The sequence below is a fragment of the Uranotaenia lowii genome, unplaced genomic scaffold, assembly GCF_029784155.1.
Source record: "Uranotaenia lowii strain MFRU-FL unplaced genomic scaffold, ASM2978415v1 HiC_scaffold_1087, whole genome shotgun sequence".
In the NCBI taxonomy this organism is placed as follows: domain Eukaryota; kingdom Metazoa; phylum Arthropoda; class Insecta; order Diptera; family Culicidae; genus Uranotaenia; species Uranotaenia lowii.
The window spans coordinates 1-15526 of NW_026597063.1; the positions used below are offsets into that span (position 1 = coordinate 1).

The 15526-nt window shown below is 32.8% G+C and overlaps 1 protein-coding gene across 1 annotated transcript; it reads right to left on the reverse strand.

Moving 5' to 3' along the window:
• Positions 1 to 4332: 4332 nt before the first annotated feature.
• LOC129759120 (uncharacterized) lies at positions 4333 to 15472 on the reverse strand (the record flags this gene model as incomplete). The annotated part of the gene is made up of 2 exons (XM_055756536.1): positions 4333 to 5443; positions 13707 to 15472. Coding segments are annotated over 2 exons (2857 nt in total), but the record flags the coding sequence as incomplete, so codon positions are not given.
• Between the last annotated feature and the right edge of the window lie 54 nt (positions 15473 to 15526).

Here is a 15526-nt window from a genome sequence, read left to right on the forward strand (position 1 = left end):
TTGATCATACAAAATTATCTATTTAGACAATACTGAAAGCTATCCAATCAAGATTGTGCACGCTACTGTTTTAAATAAACAATTTAAAAAAAGAAATCAGAAACCCTATTTTTTTTCCAAAACGCATAAATTAACCCACATCTTTATATCATTCGCATTACTAAGAAAAAGCGACACTAGCATAAACGTAACGTTAAAATACTTATGTCGATGATTACAAATGTTTTTGAAATCCAAATGACGAATTTAAACACTATACAGCTAAAGTAAGCAGTTCAATGGCATTTTCGTATTATTAAATACCTTTAAACTAGGTTTAACATAAACCATAAAAAATATCACGAACCAAGACGCTACACGCTTTTGAAAGAAAATTCAGGTCCTGGAAATGTTTTCTGAATGATTTATAAAAAAGTGTGATAAATTCAAAACAATAACGGTCATAAAATCGAACGTGAATTTGGCGAGTATTGATAAAATCGACCAGTGATAAAATCGAAAAACTACTGTACTTTAAATCTATAACTTAATTGACCTATACACAGGGAGAAAGTTTTTTTTTATTATTTAATTGTTTGTTTTTAAAAATAGTAAATTTTTGAGTCTTTGAATACATTTTAAATTTGAAGTGTTGCAGCCTCGATTTACTTAAAGCACACAAACTCTGTACGAAGTTCCAGTAACGGATTTTTTTTTTATTAAAATTTAGATAAATATTGTTGATTTATTTTCTTTTTTTTATTTCGTAGCTTTGAATGTATCCTCGAACTGATCTTGCCAGTTCGAATATACTGTTTCATTATTATTTGTCACGAACTTTCACTGAAGGTTTCAACATTACATTTTTACAGATTTATACTAGCTTCCTTCCAGTAATCTAAGCTTTAGCAAGCTTTGATGAATAATCTACAATGCATGGAACTTCATTCTTCATTCAACTAGACGCACAATACTGAAGAATCACATGTGACATAAATGTGAAATAAATTTTTCAAAAGCAAAAAATTCTGAAGACACGTTTGCTTGATGTCATGAATTTTGAAAACTTTAAATTTGGAATGACATATGTAGCCAGTAATCAGGGGCATCTTTTTTAAAGAATTTTTTGCTAAATTTATTTCAGTTGAATATAACTTCATAACTATGGATTTGCGAAAAAATTACATAAATCTGGGAAAATGTCATAAAAAAGGCTTGATAATTTAAAAAAAGGTATTTCTCTTTACTTTGTTATTTTAAAAGCTTTTGATTGCTTATGTTAATATGTTCAATTCTTTTATTTTAACATCATGCAAAGTATTCATTAAAGCTTGATATCAATTTCGAATTTTCTTGATCCGATATTTGCCAACGCATTCAAATTGATATAAAATCACACAATGTTAGAAGAGTGGACGATCCAGAAGAGAATCCATGTACTAAGGAGTGTATTCGAAAAAAAAAACGCAACACTTTGTTTTGTGAATATTTTGAATGCATGAATGAAATTGATGAAATTTCCAGCGAAATTACCTGGTAGTGTATTATTTATATGTGCAAATTTTTGTGATGTTCTGTGAAGTGGTTTTTGAGATAGCTTCCAATAAAGAAGTTTTTCGACTTTATTATTGGGCAACACGTGCGCCATCTATAATGCATACAATTAATTACCCTTTTTTCAAACTAAGGCTATTTTTGATAACATTTTCTGTTTCCTGAAGCTTGATTTTCAAAATAACTCAAAATTGCAATTTGGTCAAAGTTATAACAAATTCAGTCGATTGTCGTCCTTCGGCACATAAAGTTCATATTTGACATTCCTCGTGCCAATTGTTATGAGACACTGAGTAATTTGCAGTTTCCACAGACCGTTAGCATCCTCAAGTACTAGACATTAAATTTCTTATTTTTTTTTCTCCTTGTTTATCTTCGAAAAAAAAACAGGCGAGACTTGTCAACGAAAAGTTTCTAGTTGGAAACCTGCCAGATGACCGCTTATAAATTCGTTTTGCTGTCCATTACGAAATTTTTCAAAATATTTCCTTAGTTGCAGTCCAAATATTTTACGCATGATTTGACCATCGAATTTTGTTTATTTTACCGGTGGGAAGCTTTTCTACCATGTAGAAATGAAGTCATGCCTGTTTAAAATTTAGATAGTCAAACCTGTCATAAAAACTTATCTTGTTTATCACTTCCTCGTTTCATACTATCGGATTGAGCTTGAAAAAAACCCCTCACATTCCTTAACTCCATGGAATCAATTGTTTTTACCTTTATAAAAATTTTAGCCTCTAGGACTTCTTAAACGATTACCATGTTAATTTTGATCGAATAGTTGATTTCCAGCTAATTTTGGGTCTCCTAATGGGACTTTTCTGAATTTTTCTTAATCCTGCCCAAAAAAAATAATTGTCAATGAACTTCAGAATTGGACGCTGTCTCAAAAACCATTTGACAGATTATCACCAAATTTTGTTCATGTACACACTTCATTATTAGGCAGCTTCACTGAAAATTTCATCAATTTTCATACATGCATTCAAAAGTTATCCACAAAACAAAGTGTTGCATTTTTTTTTCGTATACACTTCTTAAATGGTAATCTATAAAATATCTTTGAGTTAGAAAAAAAACTCTAATGTGTTTAAAGCTATTTTCATAAAACCTATGTACATTGTTCATTTTTTTTGATTAAAAATAAAAACAATGAATTTTTAATTAAGCTCTACCAAACTTTGAAGTTTTAAAAATTTTAAGTTTTTGGCTCTTCTGACTCAAAAGGTTGCCGACCACTGTCCTAGAGTGATATTAAGCTCAAAAAGTCAATTTTATATCAAAGAACATAAATGCTCCCAACGCACCGGAAATAAGATCTATTGAAAAATAATGCTATTTTGAAGCAAGTACTCAGAAAGCATCTAAAAAGGATTATTTCGAAGAAGAAATGATGAAAAAGTAGGTTTTTGTTTTGAAGAAGTTGGTCTCTGATATTGTACAAAATCTTATAAGTAGAGCTAGGTCTAATTGGAGTGTCCATTTCCTGGCATATTTAGTGTTTCCGAGAATCAGGAAATCTGGTGATCATTTTTCCTTGAATTCTCGGGATTCCGGGAAAAATTAAAGATGAAGATTTTAACACTCTACTATATACGAAACGTCACCCTTATCACCCTTATCAAAATGTTTTTATTTTAAATATTGCAACACATATCAAATTTATTAAATGCTTCAGAAATTCAATAAGCACCAAAGACTCAAACACTTAGCTCTTTAGCCATCAAACATGACTGATTTTTGCTGCAATAATTTGAAATAATTGAGAAATATTTTTCCTTTTCGATAAAAAAAATGGTTAGATCGACCTCAGGTGCTATTTATTAAATCTCATAAATGTTTAGATAAGTATCCTTTTGATTAAATATATATCATTTCTTCACCGATGATCTTGCTACTTTCAATTGTTTGCGGAACGGAAGTTCTAAATGATAAGTTTTGCAAAAAAAGAACATTCAGATTCTTTACGTAGAGTTTTTTTTATTGGAATTGTTTGGTTTTATAGAATCATTATTTTATCAAATTAAATGTATTAACAAGTTTTAAGAAAAAAAAAATTGGTCTAAGCGATATATCAAGGTAGAATTATCATTCTCCTTGTTCAACCCGTTGGCCCAATTTAGTTGGTGTAAATTTCCAGTAGAATTCCCGATTTTTTTTTATTCCCGGGATATCCCTGTCGGAAAATCTCGGGTAGCATATTCTAGGTCTAATGTTCGTTTGTACGAATAATGCATGGAACTGATATAAAGTAAATATTCCAAAAGATCACAAATAGTTTGAAATTTTATTGTCTGAAGTTGCGACAATAATTAATCAGTCAATGATATATATATATTTTTTTTTGTGGGGCGTTTTGATGTAGGACACTCTTTAGAACACTCATGTTTCAAAATTTAACGTTCAAGGAAGCAAGTTATCACATCAGTTATATACTCTTATATAGTTCATGTTGTTATGACAATTATTTTCTAAGGAAACATCAAAAATGGATAGAAATGACTGTCTACTACATAGTTACTTGTTTGAATAATCATCATAGCTGTCAATTTGTCAAATAACCGGATTTTTTTAAAAGAATTTTCACAACGCAACTATTAAACTACGGCACTTTGTTCAATAAGTTACGAAGATCAGTAAGATGCAATTTTTATATTTTTAACAGACAAAACTAAGAATAGTCTTTAAATATAATGATCTGAAAAAATTAACTCCCGTGGAATTAAAAAAAAATATTTTCATTTTAATATCTAATAAAACTTTTCGTAACCTTATAAAATAACTTTAATCACACGTTCGAAACACTAACAGAAAATTCATTTCACACGTAGCGTCGCGTCCCATTTTACGATTGTAGGTAGGTAGCTGGGTAGTGTTCGAAAACGAGGAAAAAAGAACCTACCATTTTCACCACCGGCGTCGTCGTCGTCGTCAGCCGTTGATGCTTTCCCCGCTTCGAATTCTTCCATCCAACTCGAGATCTCAGGTCGCATTTCAGGCGTTTTAACCGCTGGTTCCCTACTCGGCGACAACTCTTGCCCCACCAGTGTCGTTGCGTCGCTACTGACGCTCTCCGTACGAGAACTTTGACTCCGGCACTCGGAACAGCACCGACAATCGGCTGCTTCGGCCGGCAAACCGGTCCGGCTATTTGGCCGGAAGTGGTGGCATTTCCGGTGCCGATAACCGTACGCATCCGCACTGCTGCACCACACCTCGAAGCGCCGGCATTCCTCGGATCGATCATCGAATGGGCCAAAAATGTACTCCCCATCGGTGAAACTGACCTGATGGTAACCGGTGACGATGGGACTATTTTTGGTCCCGGGCGTCGTCTGCTGATGCAGGTGTCGCGACGTCGTCGGTGGTGGCGAACAACTGCAACTAGGGGGTGGCGTCGTCGTCGCCGTCGATCGACGCTCATGGGAGATGAAGGCGCCGATTGATTTGTGCAACGGATTGAAATTTTCCACCTTGCTACTCGGTCTCCGCCCCTGGGAGGGCGGGCCTTCCGGCTGACTGAAAGCTGTTGTGGTGGTCGCGGCTTGATGGACGCCATCGTCGTCATCGGCGACAAACTCACTCAAAAATTTATCAGCCGTTAAATTTGTTTTAAAATAATTACCGTCGCGAGCAACGGAGGAGAGGCGCCGAAGTTGGGGACCGCGGTTTTCGCTCGAACTTTGCTGTCCGAGTCCTAGTGGCACTTCCGTATTGTTGTCCTCATTCCCGGAACGATTCCGTTGATGGAAAGTGGTCCAATCGTCCGCAGTTAAATCTCGTTGACAGTTTCGGGAAGCGTGGGAATATTGGATTGCCCTATTGCTGCTGCTGTTGTCTTTGCTGATGCCTCTGATGCTTCTGATGTTGTGGTTGTCGGTGTCGTCGTCGTCGTCGCAGATTTGCACTGTAATGGGGCAATTTCAATTTAATTGAAATGGCGATATGGCCTTCAGAATGCCTCGTGTGATGTGATGTTAAAATGCAATGGTCCCGCGTTGCAGTCAGAAAACAAATTGCTGAACGTGGTAGTGGTGTTCTGAACATACGGACGTACATACAAACAAACAAACAACGACAATGATGTCACATCATTGGATGAGTGAAGGACGCTTTTGCCCGTCCAGATTTTCTGAACTGGAACAACGTTTGCCCGGTTCTCGGAGTATCGGATTGGATTTTTCTCAAAGATTTTTTGGTGTTTTAACAAATAACACGACCATAAACGTGATCAGTTGATAGAAAAAATTCACAATTGAGACCTTCATAGAAAAACAGCTTATTCTACGAAAAAATAAATTTTGGAACAGGTAAGCACTCAACTTCGCACTAAATGATTATTTCAAAGTAGTCGAAGATTCCTTTGAATTCAGCTACAGTATTTGAAAGACCCAAATACTAGTATTTCACTAGCTACTTGCTAGCATCCTCAGTGGGTTATCGACTGAAGAAAGTGTATCATATCCCTCCCTTAAATTGTCCAAGCTAGGTAGCTCTGAATTATTTGTAGGTAAAAAGAACCTTCGAATGCTCGGCAAATGTGCCGTTGTCAGTTTCTTGGGCCTACCTACCCTTTTCTGGGTGTTGTCAGGTAGATTATTATTGTTACCCGCCCAAAATAGGGCGGGTAACAATAATAATCTACCTGACAACACCCAGAAAAGGGTAGGTAGGCCCAAGAAACTGACAACGGCACATTTGCCGAGCATTCGAAGGTTCTTTTTACCTACAAATAATTCAGAGCTACCTAGCTTGGACAATTTAAGGGAGGGATATGATACACTTTCTTCAGTCGATAACCCACTGAGGATGCTAGCAAGTAGCTAGTGAAATACTAGTATTTGGGTCTTTCAAATACTGTAGCTGAATTCAAAGGAATCTTCGACTACTTTGAAATAATAGTTTCATTCAGCTAAGAGGTTCTTCAAACCTTTGATTATTAGTCACTAAATGATAGTTTTCTAAAACGAGGTTTGGGTGTCTTAGATCTTGATATCCTTCCAAAAAACCATGGCAAAAAAGTCCTCTGGGTTAAGCTTTTTGTTTTCAACAGTCCAATGAACGTGTGAAGAAGGTTAAGCTAATTTTTTTTTCAATTATTTTTTTTAAATATACTTAAAGTCACTTAAAAAAACAATCATCCTTACGTTGGATTATTTTGTTCCAATAACAATTTCCAATCAGCACCGATCAATCGGCAATTTTTGCTACGAACGGGCTGATTTTAACGCAAAACGAAAATGCAATTAGCAAATTTTCAACAATCGACAAATCTGCAATTACCTGCAACCCTCATCGAACACTGCCCGCTCGAAGTAGATTGATCAGCTGGCTCGATGTGTAAAGTAAACGCAAGCACCAAAAAGTGATCAAACCATTATCAGCTTCTGTGGAATCGAATCGAATCTCCGCATCCGCGAAATGGGAAATAATGGACCTATAATCAACGTTTCGATTCAGGGATCGTTATTTGTTTCAAATTGAAAATTGAAATGGAAATTCGGTTTGCATCGTTGAACATTAAAAAGCCGATGAAAACACACCAACGTCAAATGAATGGGAAAAATGAAAATTTTCACCAAGGAGAGTTGTTATTACATCGGTGTGGAGGAGGAGAAAGTGGGTTGAAAATTTGAAGAAAAATTGAATGTTCTGCAGACAAACATAGTTTTTTTTCTCTTTAGGAAAAAAAACTATTTATTTGTTCTACACCGTTTAAAAATTTTTGTTACTGGAGTTCTGTTCAACAAAAATTCGATCATATTTTTTGATTTTTATCTTGATTCTTCAAAATTATTGAAGAAAAAAACATATTAATAACACATCAGTTTCACATGTGTTGAAGACCATGTCTCGTATATATTTGAATGCCAATTACTTTTAATTTACATTTTTAAATCATTTATATATGTATGTATTTCTGTTAAAAGTTTCTACTTAGCTAGTCAATAAGGCTGGAACAAATATCAATTTCTTCTTTTGTCACCACTCCCTTCGAAATTTCTAAAAACCCGAAGGGGGAAATAAATAAAGTTTGAAGTATTTTATGTAAATTTTGCTAGAAAATTCCAAAATCTGAAAAATAATAAGACCAAAAAACATATTTAAGAAGATGGAAGTTAATTTCCTTTTTTGTTTTCTTGATTTGATTGAATTATTCTATAAAAAATTACTTGATTAGGTTGTGTGAAACGATATAGTATGCAATTTTTTTTGTTTATAAGCTCCCGTGCAATTTATTCCAATTTATTTGTTTTCCGCATTATTTTTGTTTGTCCCCTCCCCTCGAGATGTTCCAACTCCTAGTGACAAAAGAAGGATTTGAAATTTGTTCCGGCCTAATTCGAAATTCAAATGTTTATGAAATCGTTATCTTTCAGCAATGCTTTCAATATAAACTGGTTATTAATCTTAATTTTTATTGTTTCTGACTGTTATATACAAACTGTGAACTGTTAAACAAAAGATAAATAGGAGATTTATTCTAATGAAGAGAATTTTTTTTCAATTTCTATCAGCTTAATTGTACGTTTTTTCACATTTTTTCAATGCGTTTTTCAGAAATCGATCAAGATAAGAAAAATCGTTTGACATGCAACATAAGACTAAGTCAATTTGAAGTTATTTTTGAATTTCTCAAACTGTGGAGTCTTTAAAGTTTAGTTTTGGTTCAAAACTTATCTATGATTTTTTGCAGAATTTTTAAGTAACGTTAATAAAAGTCAACTTGAACTCAAAGGTTTGTATGGGAAAATTAAATATTTTGAACTGTAAAATCAGCATCATTTTAGTTCCTTCTGTGAAACCGATCCTGCTAATGGGATTTGTACAAACTCTCTAAAAGAAATTTACGAAGCATTTACCTTCCACTTTGTAAAGTATCGTAGCGCTAATTAAATTACTTCACGTTATTTTTTTTTTCAAACATTTTCAAGGTTTTCCTTGATCTTCATCTAAAAAAAATTCCCCTATCCAACCAACTTTTTTTTTACATTTGCAAAGAACATACCTGAGCTAAATTTCTAAATTTTTGCCTATAAATTCTCCTAAAAACTTCAAATTTTCCATTTCCAAATTTTCCATTTCCATAACGTCAATTTTTTAATAAAATTAAAAAATTAACACTAAAAACACTAAACACTGTAATTTTGTCAAAATAATCAAGAATGAATTTATGGAAACCTAAAATATGATTTAAAGTTGGTAGATTTTTTTTGATAAAAAAATTATTCAAATGTTTTTCTTTTTGAATTTCATGGAATAATTCCAAAATTTGCCTGAATATTGGCAATGAAGAAAATTTTTCAATAATATTTTTAGATTAAGCAAGTTTTTAACATAAAACAGCCTAAATTTGCTCGGGCCAGAGTCTTGCGGAAAAAATTCTCGAAAGTACCTGGCGAAAGTGTTTATGATTTTCATTTTGAATCACCATTGGAATATAATCCTTATTCGAATCTTGGTTTTGCATTTCAAATTAAAATAAGAAGGATTTTTCATATTCTAAACTGCTTATTCCCGAATAAAATAAGAAAATATTAAAATTCAAGCCATTTTAAAAGATTTGCACTTGGAATTTTTAAATTCAATTCATATGCAGAATTGGAACATAAGAAAGTTTAATATGTTCAAAAATCTGAAACAATGTCATGAATCAAAATTTCCGTTCATCTTGGCAAGTTCAATTACTTGAATATATCTTGCCATTTTTGTCATTTTTGTCATTTTTGTCATTTTTGTCATTTTTGTCATTTTTGTCAGTTTTGCCATTTTTGTCATTTTTGTCATTTTTGTCATTTTTGTCATTTTTGTCATTTTTGTCATTTTTGTCATTTTTGTCATTTTTGTCATTTTTGTCATTTTTGTCATTTTTGTCATTTTTGTCATTTTTGTCATTTTTGTCATTTTTGTCATTTTTGTCATTTTTGTCATTTTTGTCATTTTTGTCATTTTTGTCATTTTTGTCATTTTTGTCATTTTTGTCATTTTTGTCATTTTTGTCATTTTTGTCATTTTTGTCATTTTTGTCATTTTTGTCATTTTTGTCATTTTTGTCATTTTTGTCATTTTTGTCATTTTTGTCATTTTTGTCATTTTTGTCATTTTTGTCATTTTTGTCATTTTTGTCATTTTTGTCATTTTTGTCATTTTTGTCATTTTTGTCATTTTTGTCATTTTTGTCATTTTTGTCATTTTTGACATTTTTGTTATTTTTGTCATTTTTGTCATTTTTGTCATTTTTGTCATTTTTGTCATTTTTGTCATTTTTGTCATTTTTGTCATTTTTGTCATTTTTGTCATTTTTGTCATTTTTGTCATTTTTGTCATTTTTGTCATTTTTGTCATTCTTGGCATTTTTGGCATTTTTGGCATTTTTGTCATTTTTGTGATTTTTGTCATTTTTGTCATTTTTGTCATTTTTGTCATTTTTGTCATTTTTGTCATTTTTGTCATTTTTGTCATTTTTGTCATTTTTGTCATTTTTGTCATTTTTGTCATTTTTGTCATTTTTGTCATTTTTGTCATTTTTGTCATTTTTGTCATTTTTGTCATTTTTGTCATTTTTGTCATTTTTGGCATTTTTTTCATTTTTGGCATTTTTTTCATTTTTGTCATTTTTGTCATTTTTGTCATTTTTGTCATTTTTGAAATTTTTGTCATTTTTGTCATTTTTGTCATTTTTGTCATTTTTGTCATTTTTGTCATTTTTGTCATTTTTGTCATTTTTGTCCTTTTTGTCATTTTTGTCATTTTTGTCATTTTTGTCATTTTTGTCATTTTTGTCATTTTTGTCATTTTTGTCATTTTTGTCATTTTTGTCATTTTTGTCATTTTTGTCATTTTTGTCATTTTTGTCATTTTTGTCATTTTTGTCATTTTTGTCATTTTTGTCATTTTTGTCATTTTTGTCATTTTTGTCATTTTTGTCATTTTTGTCATTTTTGTCATTTTTGTCATTTTTGTCATTTTTGTCATTTTTGTCATTTTTGTCATTTTTGTCATTTTTGTCATTTTTGTCATTTTTGTCATTTTTGTCATTTTTGTCATTTTTGTCATTTTGTCATTTTTGTCATTTTTGTCATTTTTGTCATTTTTGTCATTTTTGTCATTTTTGTCATTTTTGTCATTTTTGTCATTTTTGTCATTTTTGTCATTTTTGTCATTTTTGTCATTTTTGTCATTTTTGTCATTTTTGTCATTTTTGTCATTTTTGTCATTTTTGTCATTTTTGTCATTTTTGTCTTTTTGTCATTTTTGTCATTTTTGTCATTTTTGTCATTTTTGTCATTTTTGTCATTTTTGTCATTTTTGTCATTTTTGTCATTTTTGTCATTTTTGTCATTTTTGTCATTTTTGTCATTTTTGTCATTTTTGTCATTTTTGTCATTTTTGTCATTTTTGTCATTTTTGTCATTTTTGTCATTTTTGTCATTTTTGTCATTTTTGTCATTTTTGTCATTTTGTCATTTTTGTCATTTTTGTCATTTTTGTCATTTTTGTCATTTTTGTCATTTTTGTCATTTTTGTCATTTTTGTCATTTTTGTCATTTTTGTCATTTTTGTCATTTTTGTCATTTTTGTCATTTTTGTCATTTTTGTCATTTTTGTCATTTTTGTCATTTTTGTCATTTTTGTCATTTTTGTCATTTTTGTCATTTTTGTCATTTTTGTCATTTTTGTAATGTTTGTCATTTTTGTCATTTTTGTCATTTTTGTCATTTTTGTCATTTTTGTCATTTTGTCATTTTTGTCATTTTTGTCATTTTTGTCATTTTTGTCATTTTTGTCATTTTTGTCATATTTGTCATTTTTGTCATTTTTGTCATTTTTGTCATTTTTGTCATTTTTGTCATTTTTGTCATTTTTGTCATTTTTGTCATTTTTGTCATTTTTGTCATTTTTGTCATTTTTGTCATTTTTGTCATTTTTGTCATTTTTGTCATTTTTGTCATTTTTGTCATTTTTGTCATTTTTGTCATTTTTGTCATTTTTGTCATTTTTGTCATTTTTGTCATTTTTGTCATTTTTGTCATTTTTGTCATTTTTGTCATTTTTGTCATTTTTGTCATTTTTGTCATTTTTGTCATTTTTGTCATTTTTGTCATTTTTGTCATTTTTGTCATTTTTGTCATTTTTGTCATTTTTGTCATTTTTGTCATTTTTGTCATTTTTGTCATTTTTGTCATTTTTGTCATTTTTGTCATTTTTGTCATTTTTGTCATTTTTGTCATTTTTGTCATTTTTGTCATCTTTGTTATTTTTGTCATTTTTGTCATTTTTGTCATTTTTGTCATTTTTGTCATTTTTGTCATTTTTGTCATTTTTGTCATTTTTGTCATTTTTGTCATTTTTGTCATTTTTGTCATTTTTGTCATTTTTGTCATTTTTGTCATTTTTGTCATTTTTGTCATTTTTGTCATTTTTGTCATTTTTGTCATTTTTGTCATTTTTGTCATTTTTGTCATTTTTGTCATTTTTGTCATTTTTGTCATTTTTGTCATTTTTGTCATTTTTGTCATTTTTGTCATTTTTGTCATTTTTGTCATTTTTGTCATTTTTGTCATTTTTGTCATTTTTGTCATTTTTGTCATTTTTGTCATTTTTGTCATTTTTGTCATTTTTGTCATTTTTGTCATTTTTGTCATTTTTGTCATTTTTGTCATTTTTGTCATTTTTGTCTTTTTTGTCATTTTTGTCATTTTTGTCATTTTTGTCATTTTTGTCATTTTTGTCATTTTTGTCATTTTTGTCATTTTTGTCATTTTTGTCATTTTTGTCATTTTTGTCATTTTTGTCATTTTTGTCATTTTTGTCATTTTTGTCATTTTTGTCATTTTTGTCATTTTTGTCATTTTTGTCATTTTTGTCATTTTTGTCATTTTTGTCATATTTGTCATTTTTGTCATTTTTGTCATTTTTGTCATTTTTGTCATTTTTGTCATTTTTGTCATTTTTGTCATTTTTGTCATTTTGTCATTTTTGTCATTTTTGTCATTTTTGTCATTTTTGTCATTTTTGTCATTTTTGTCATTTTTGTCATTTTTGTCATTTTTGTCATTTTTGTCATTTTTGTCATTTTTGTCATTTTTGTCATTTTTGTCATTTTTGTCATTTTTGTCATTTTTGTCATTTTTGTCATTTTTGTCATTTTTGTCATTTTTGTCATTTTTGTCATTTTTGTCATCTTTGTTATTTTTGTCATTTTTGTCATTTTTGTCATTTTTGTCATTTTTGTCATTTTTGTCATTTTTGTCATTTTTGTCATTTTTGTCATTTTTGTCATTTTTGTCATTTTTGTCATTTTTGTCATTTTTGTCATTTTTGTCATTTTTGTCATTTTTGTCATTTTTGTCATTTTGTCATTTTTGTCATTTTTGTCATTTTTGTCATTTTTGTCATTTTTGTCATTTTTGTCATTTTTGTCATTTTTGTCATTTTTGTCATTTTTGTCATTTTTGTCATTTTTGTCATTTTTGTCATTTTTGTCATTTTTGTCATTTTGTCATTTTTGTCATTTTTGTCATTTTTGTCATTTTTGTCATTTTTGTCATTTTTGTCATTTTTGTCATTTTTGTCATTTTTGTCATTTTTGCCAATTTTGTCATTTTTGTCATTTTTGTCATTTTTGTCACCAAGCATTTGTAGGTGTGTGTATGAATTGTAAATACATCATTCAATCATAAGGTAAGTGTTTTTCATCGACTTCTTAGAGTTGTTTAAATTATAATAATAATCACAATCTCATTTTGGACTGAGTCTTACATAAAGGTCATCAAATATTTTTTTCGGAGAAGCTCTCTCCAAGAGAACTGTTTCATGATGCTAAATCGTATCAACAAAATTTCATCAATATGCAAATTTTGGATCTACATACATACAAGTTGCATTGTAAATTCACCGAAATTCACTAGCTATCGATCTTTGCATCCAATCCGATACTATCTAAAAACCCGGAGCCAGTACGTTTTCGAATGTGACCGATCACCTGTTGTAACGTAGTAGTTTTATACGCACAAAAACCAAATTCAATCCGGGACAACAACAAGAAGACAGCAACAAAACAACTGAAATGAACAACAGTCAAATCAAACACAAATATGTAGGGATACGAAAACAACGAACGACGACGACGACTCGCAAAAATCAAACACACAGTGATGAGTATTCACCTTCCTCTGGGTGACCACTCCCGCCACCCACACCGGACCTACTGTTCGCGGAGGAAGGCGGTCGCTCTACGGAACATCGTCCGGATGGCGGCGAACCCTCCTCACAGAGACACAGATAGGGCGGGGGCGGCGGAAAGTCCAGCATCTCCGGCTCGATTCTCCGACTGGAGCTGCTACTGCTTCGGACGGAATCTCGGCTCGCCGACCGTTGGATTAAGATCTCTTGAGGGGCCGTTGTGGTGGGTGGGGGTGGAATGGGTGGTGGTGGCGTCGCGACGGCGGCAGTCGTGATCCGATAATTACTTTTAACACTTTTATTATCGCCGGAGCTGAAGCTGCTTCCATAATTATTGTGCAGCGGATGCTCGTGCTGGTGGATTTTCACGTCAGCACCCAGAGAAGTCATCCTCATCGTCGTCGGATCATCATCGTTAGGGAAGTGATGACATTCCGGTGGGGTTTCAAGGATGGTGGTCGACCACGGCGACGGTGGTTCAGAATTGCCGGGGACACGTGTTTGCGTCATCAGTGACATACGTTCTTCATTTGCGGTGCCCGGGGACGTTCGTGCCCGCTTTTCGGTGTAGATTTCATTTGAATTTAAATTAATCCAATTACGATTTGGTTGATTTGATACATTTAATTTGGTGTGGGGGTCTTCGAGGAGGGGATTCGTTGGAACGGCGGCGGGAGAGAGAGGGAAGTTTTCTGGGGTCAGGGCTGATGGAGTCATGATGGGAAAGGATTGTGCCAGTCGGGATGTCAGACCCGTTTCAAAGCGACCGCTGTTTGTAATTAGTTTTTCATTGTAATTATGATTTTCATCTATTATTTCATCGAATAATCGGTCGTTTGTTTTCGGCTTAGCCGCCAGGAGGGGGACGATGGGGTTCTGTTTACTCTCCAGTGGCCACTGCTCCGTATCTGCTGCTTGTTGTTGGTGACAATCGGTCACCAGGATCAGTGGGGCTGTTGATGCGTTATCAATATTTAAATTCGGAATCATATTTGAATTTATATTGGAATCCTCGTTCGCATCGTGAGCACAATTATGGTCAGCGGCGGGATGATTTTGATGACCAAAGTGAGTGGGCGTCGTGGGTGGTTTGGTCAAAGTACGTTTGATTTTGACCGGTGGTTTTGTCTGGATTCCATCCTGCTGTAAAATTGTACCATCATCGGTCTGGTGCTGAATTTTGCTTGCCTGTTGACAATTGTCGGAAATATCATCAATCTTGACTAGAGGGATTTCTTGACTTTCGTCGTTGTCGTTCCGGTTAAATGAAGTTCCGTGGCAGCGTAGCATGATTTCAATTCCCACACCACTCTGAAGGTGTTCCATCGTTAAAAAGTATTTCCTCGGTGGGGGGACCGGGGGATCCCTCTCCTCTTCTTCCTCCTTCGTTGTCTCAAGTTCGAACTTTTCACTTTCAATCATCCCACCTTGTTTGATGGAATTATTGGCTGTATCGACGACCCTGTCGCAAATTCCATCAATGCCCTTGCGTCCCTTGGCTTTCGCAACACCACCCCCATCACATTTCCCGCCCCAATCCACCAGCACGACATTCGGCCCATCAAACTTGGACCGCAAGGGATCAATTTTGTGCTGCTTCCGAACACGCGCATCAAAGTAGATACTTTCGAGGCTACCGTACCCGCGGTTGTTGATGTCATACGCAAAGGACCCACCTTCTTCATCGATGACCCCACCCACCTCCGTCTTTTGTCCTCTGGTCGCCGAACGCGACGCCAATGGTGACGGACTACGGGGCGGGGGCCAAAAGTTGTCACAGGATCGATGCCGCAGCGGGCGCCGA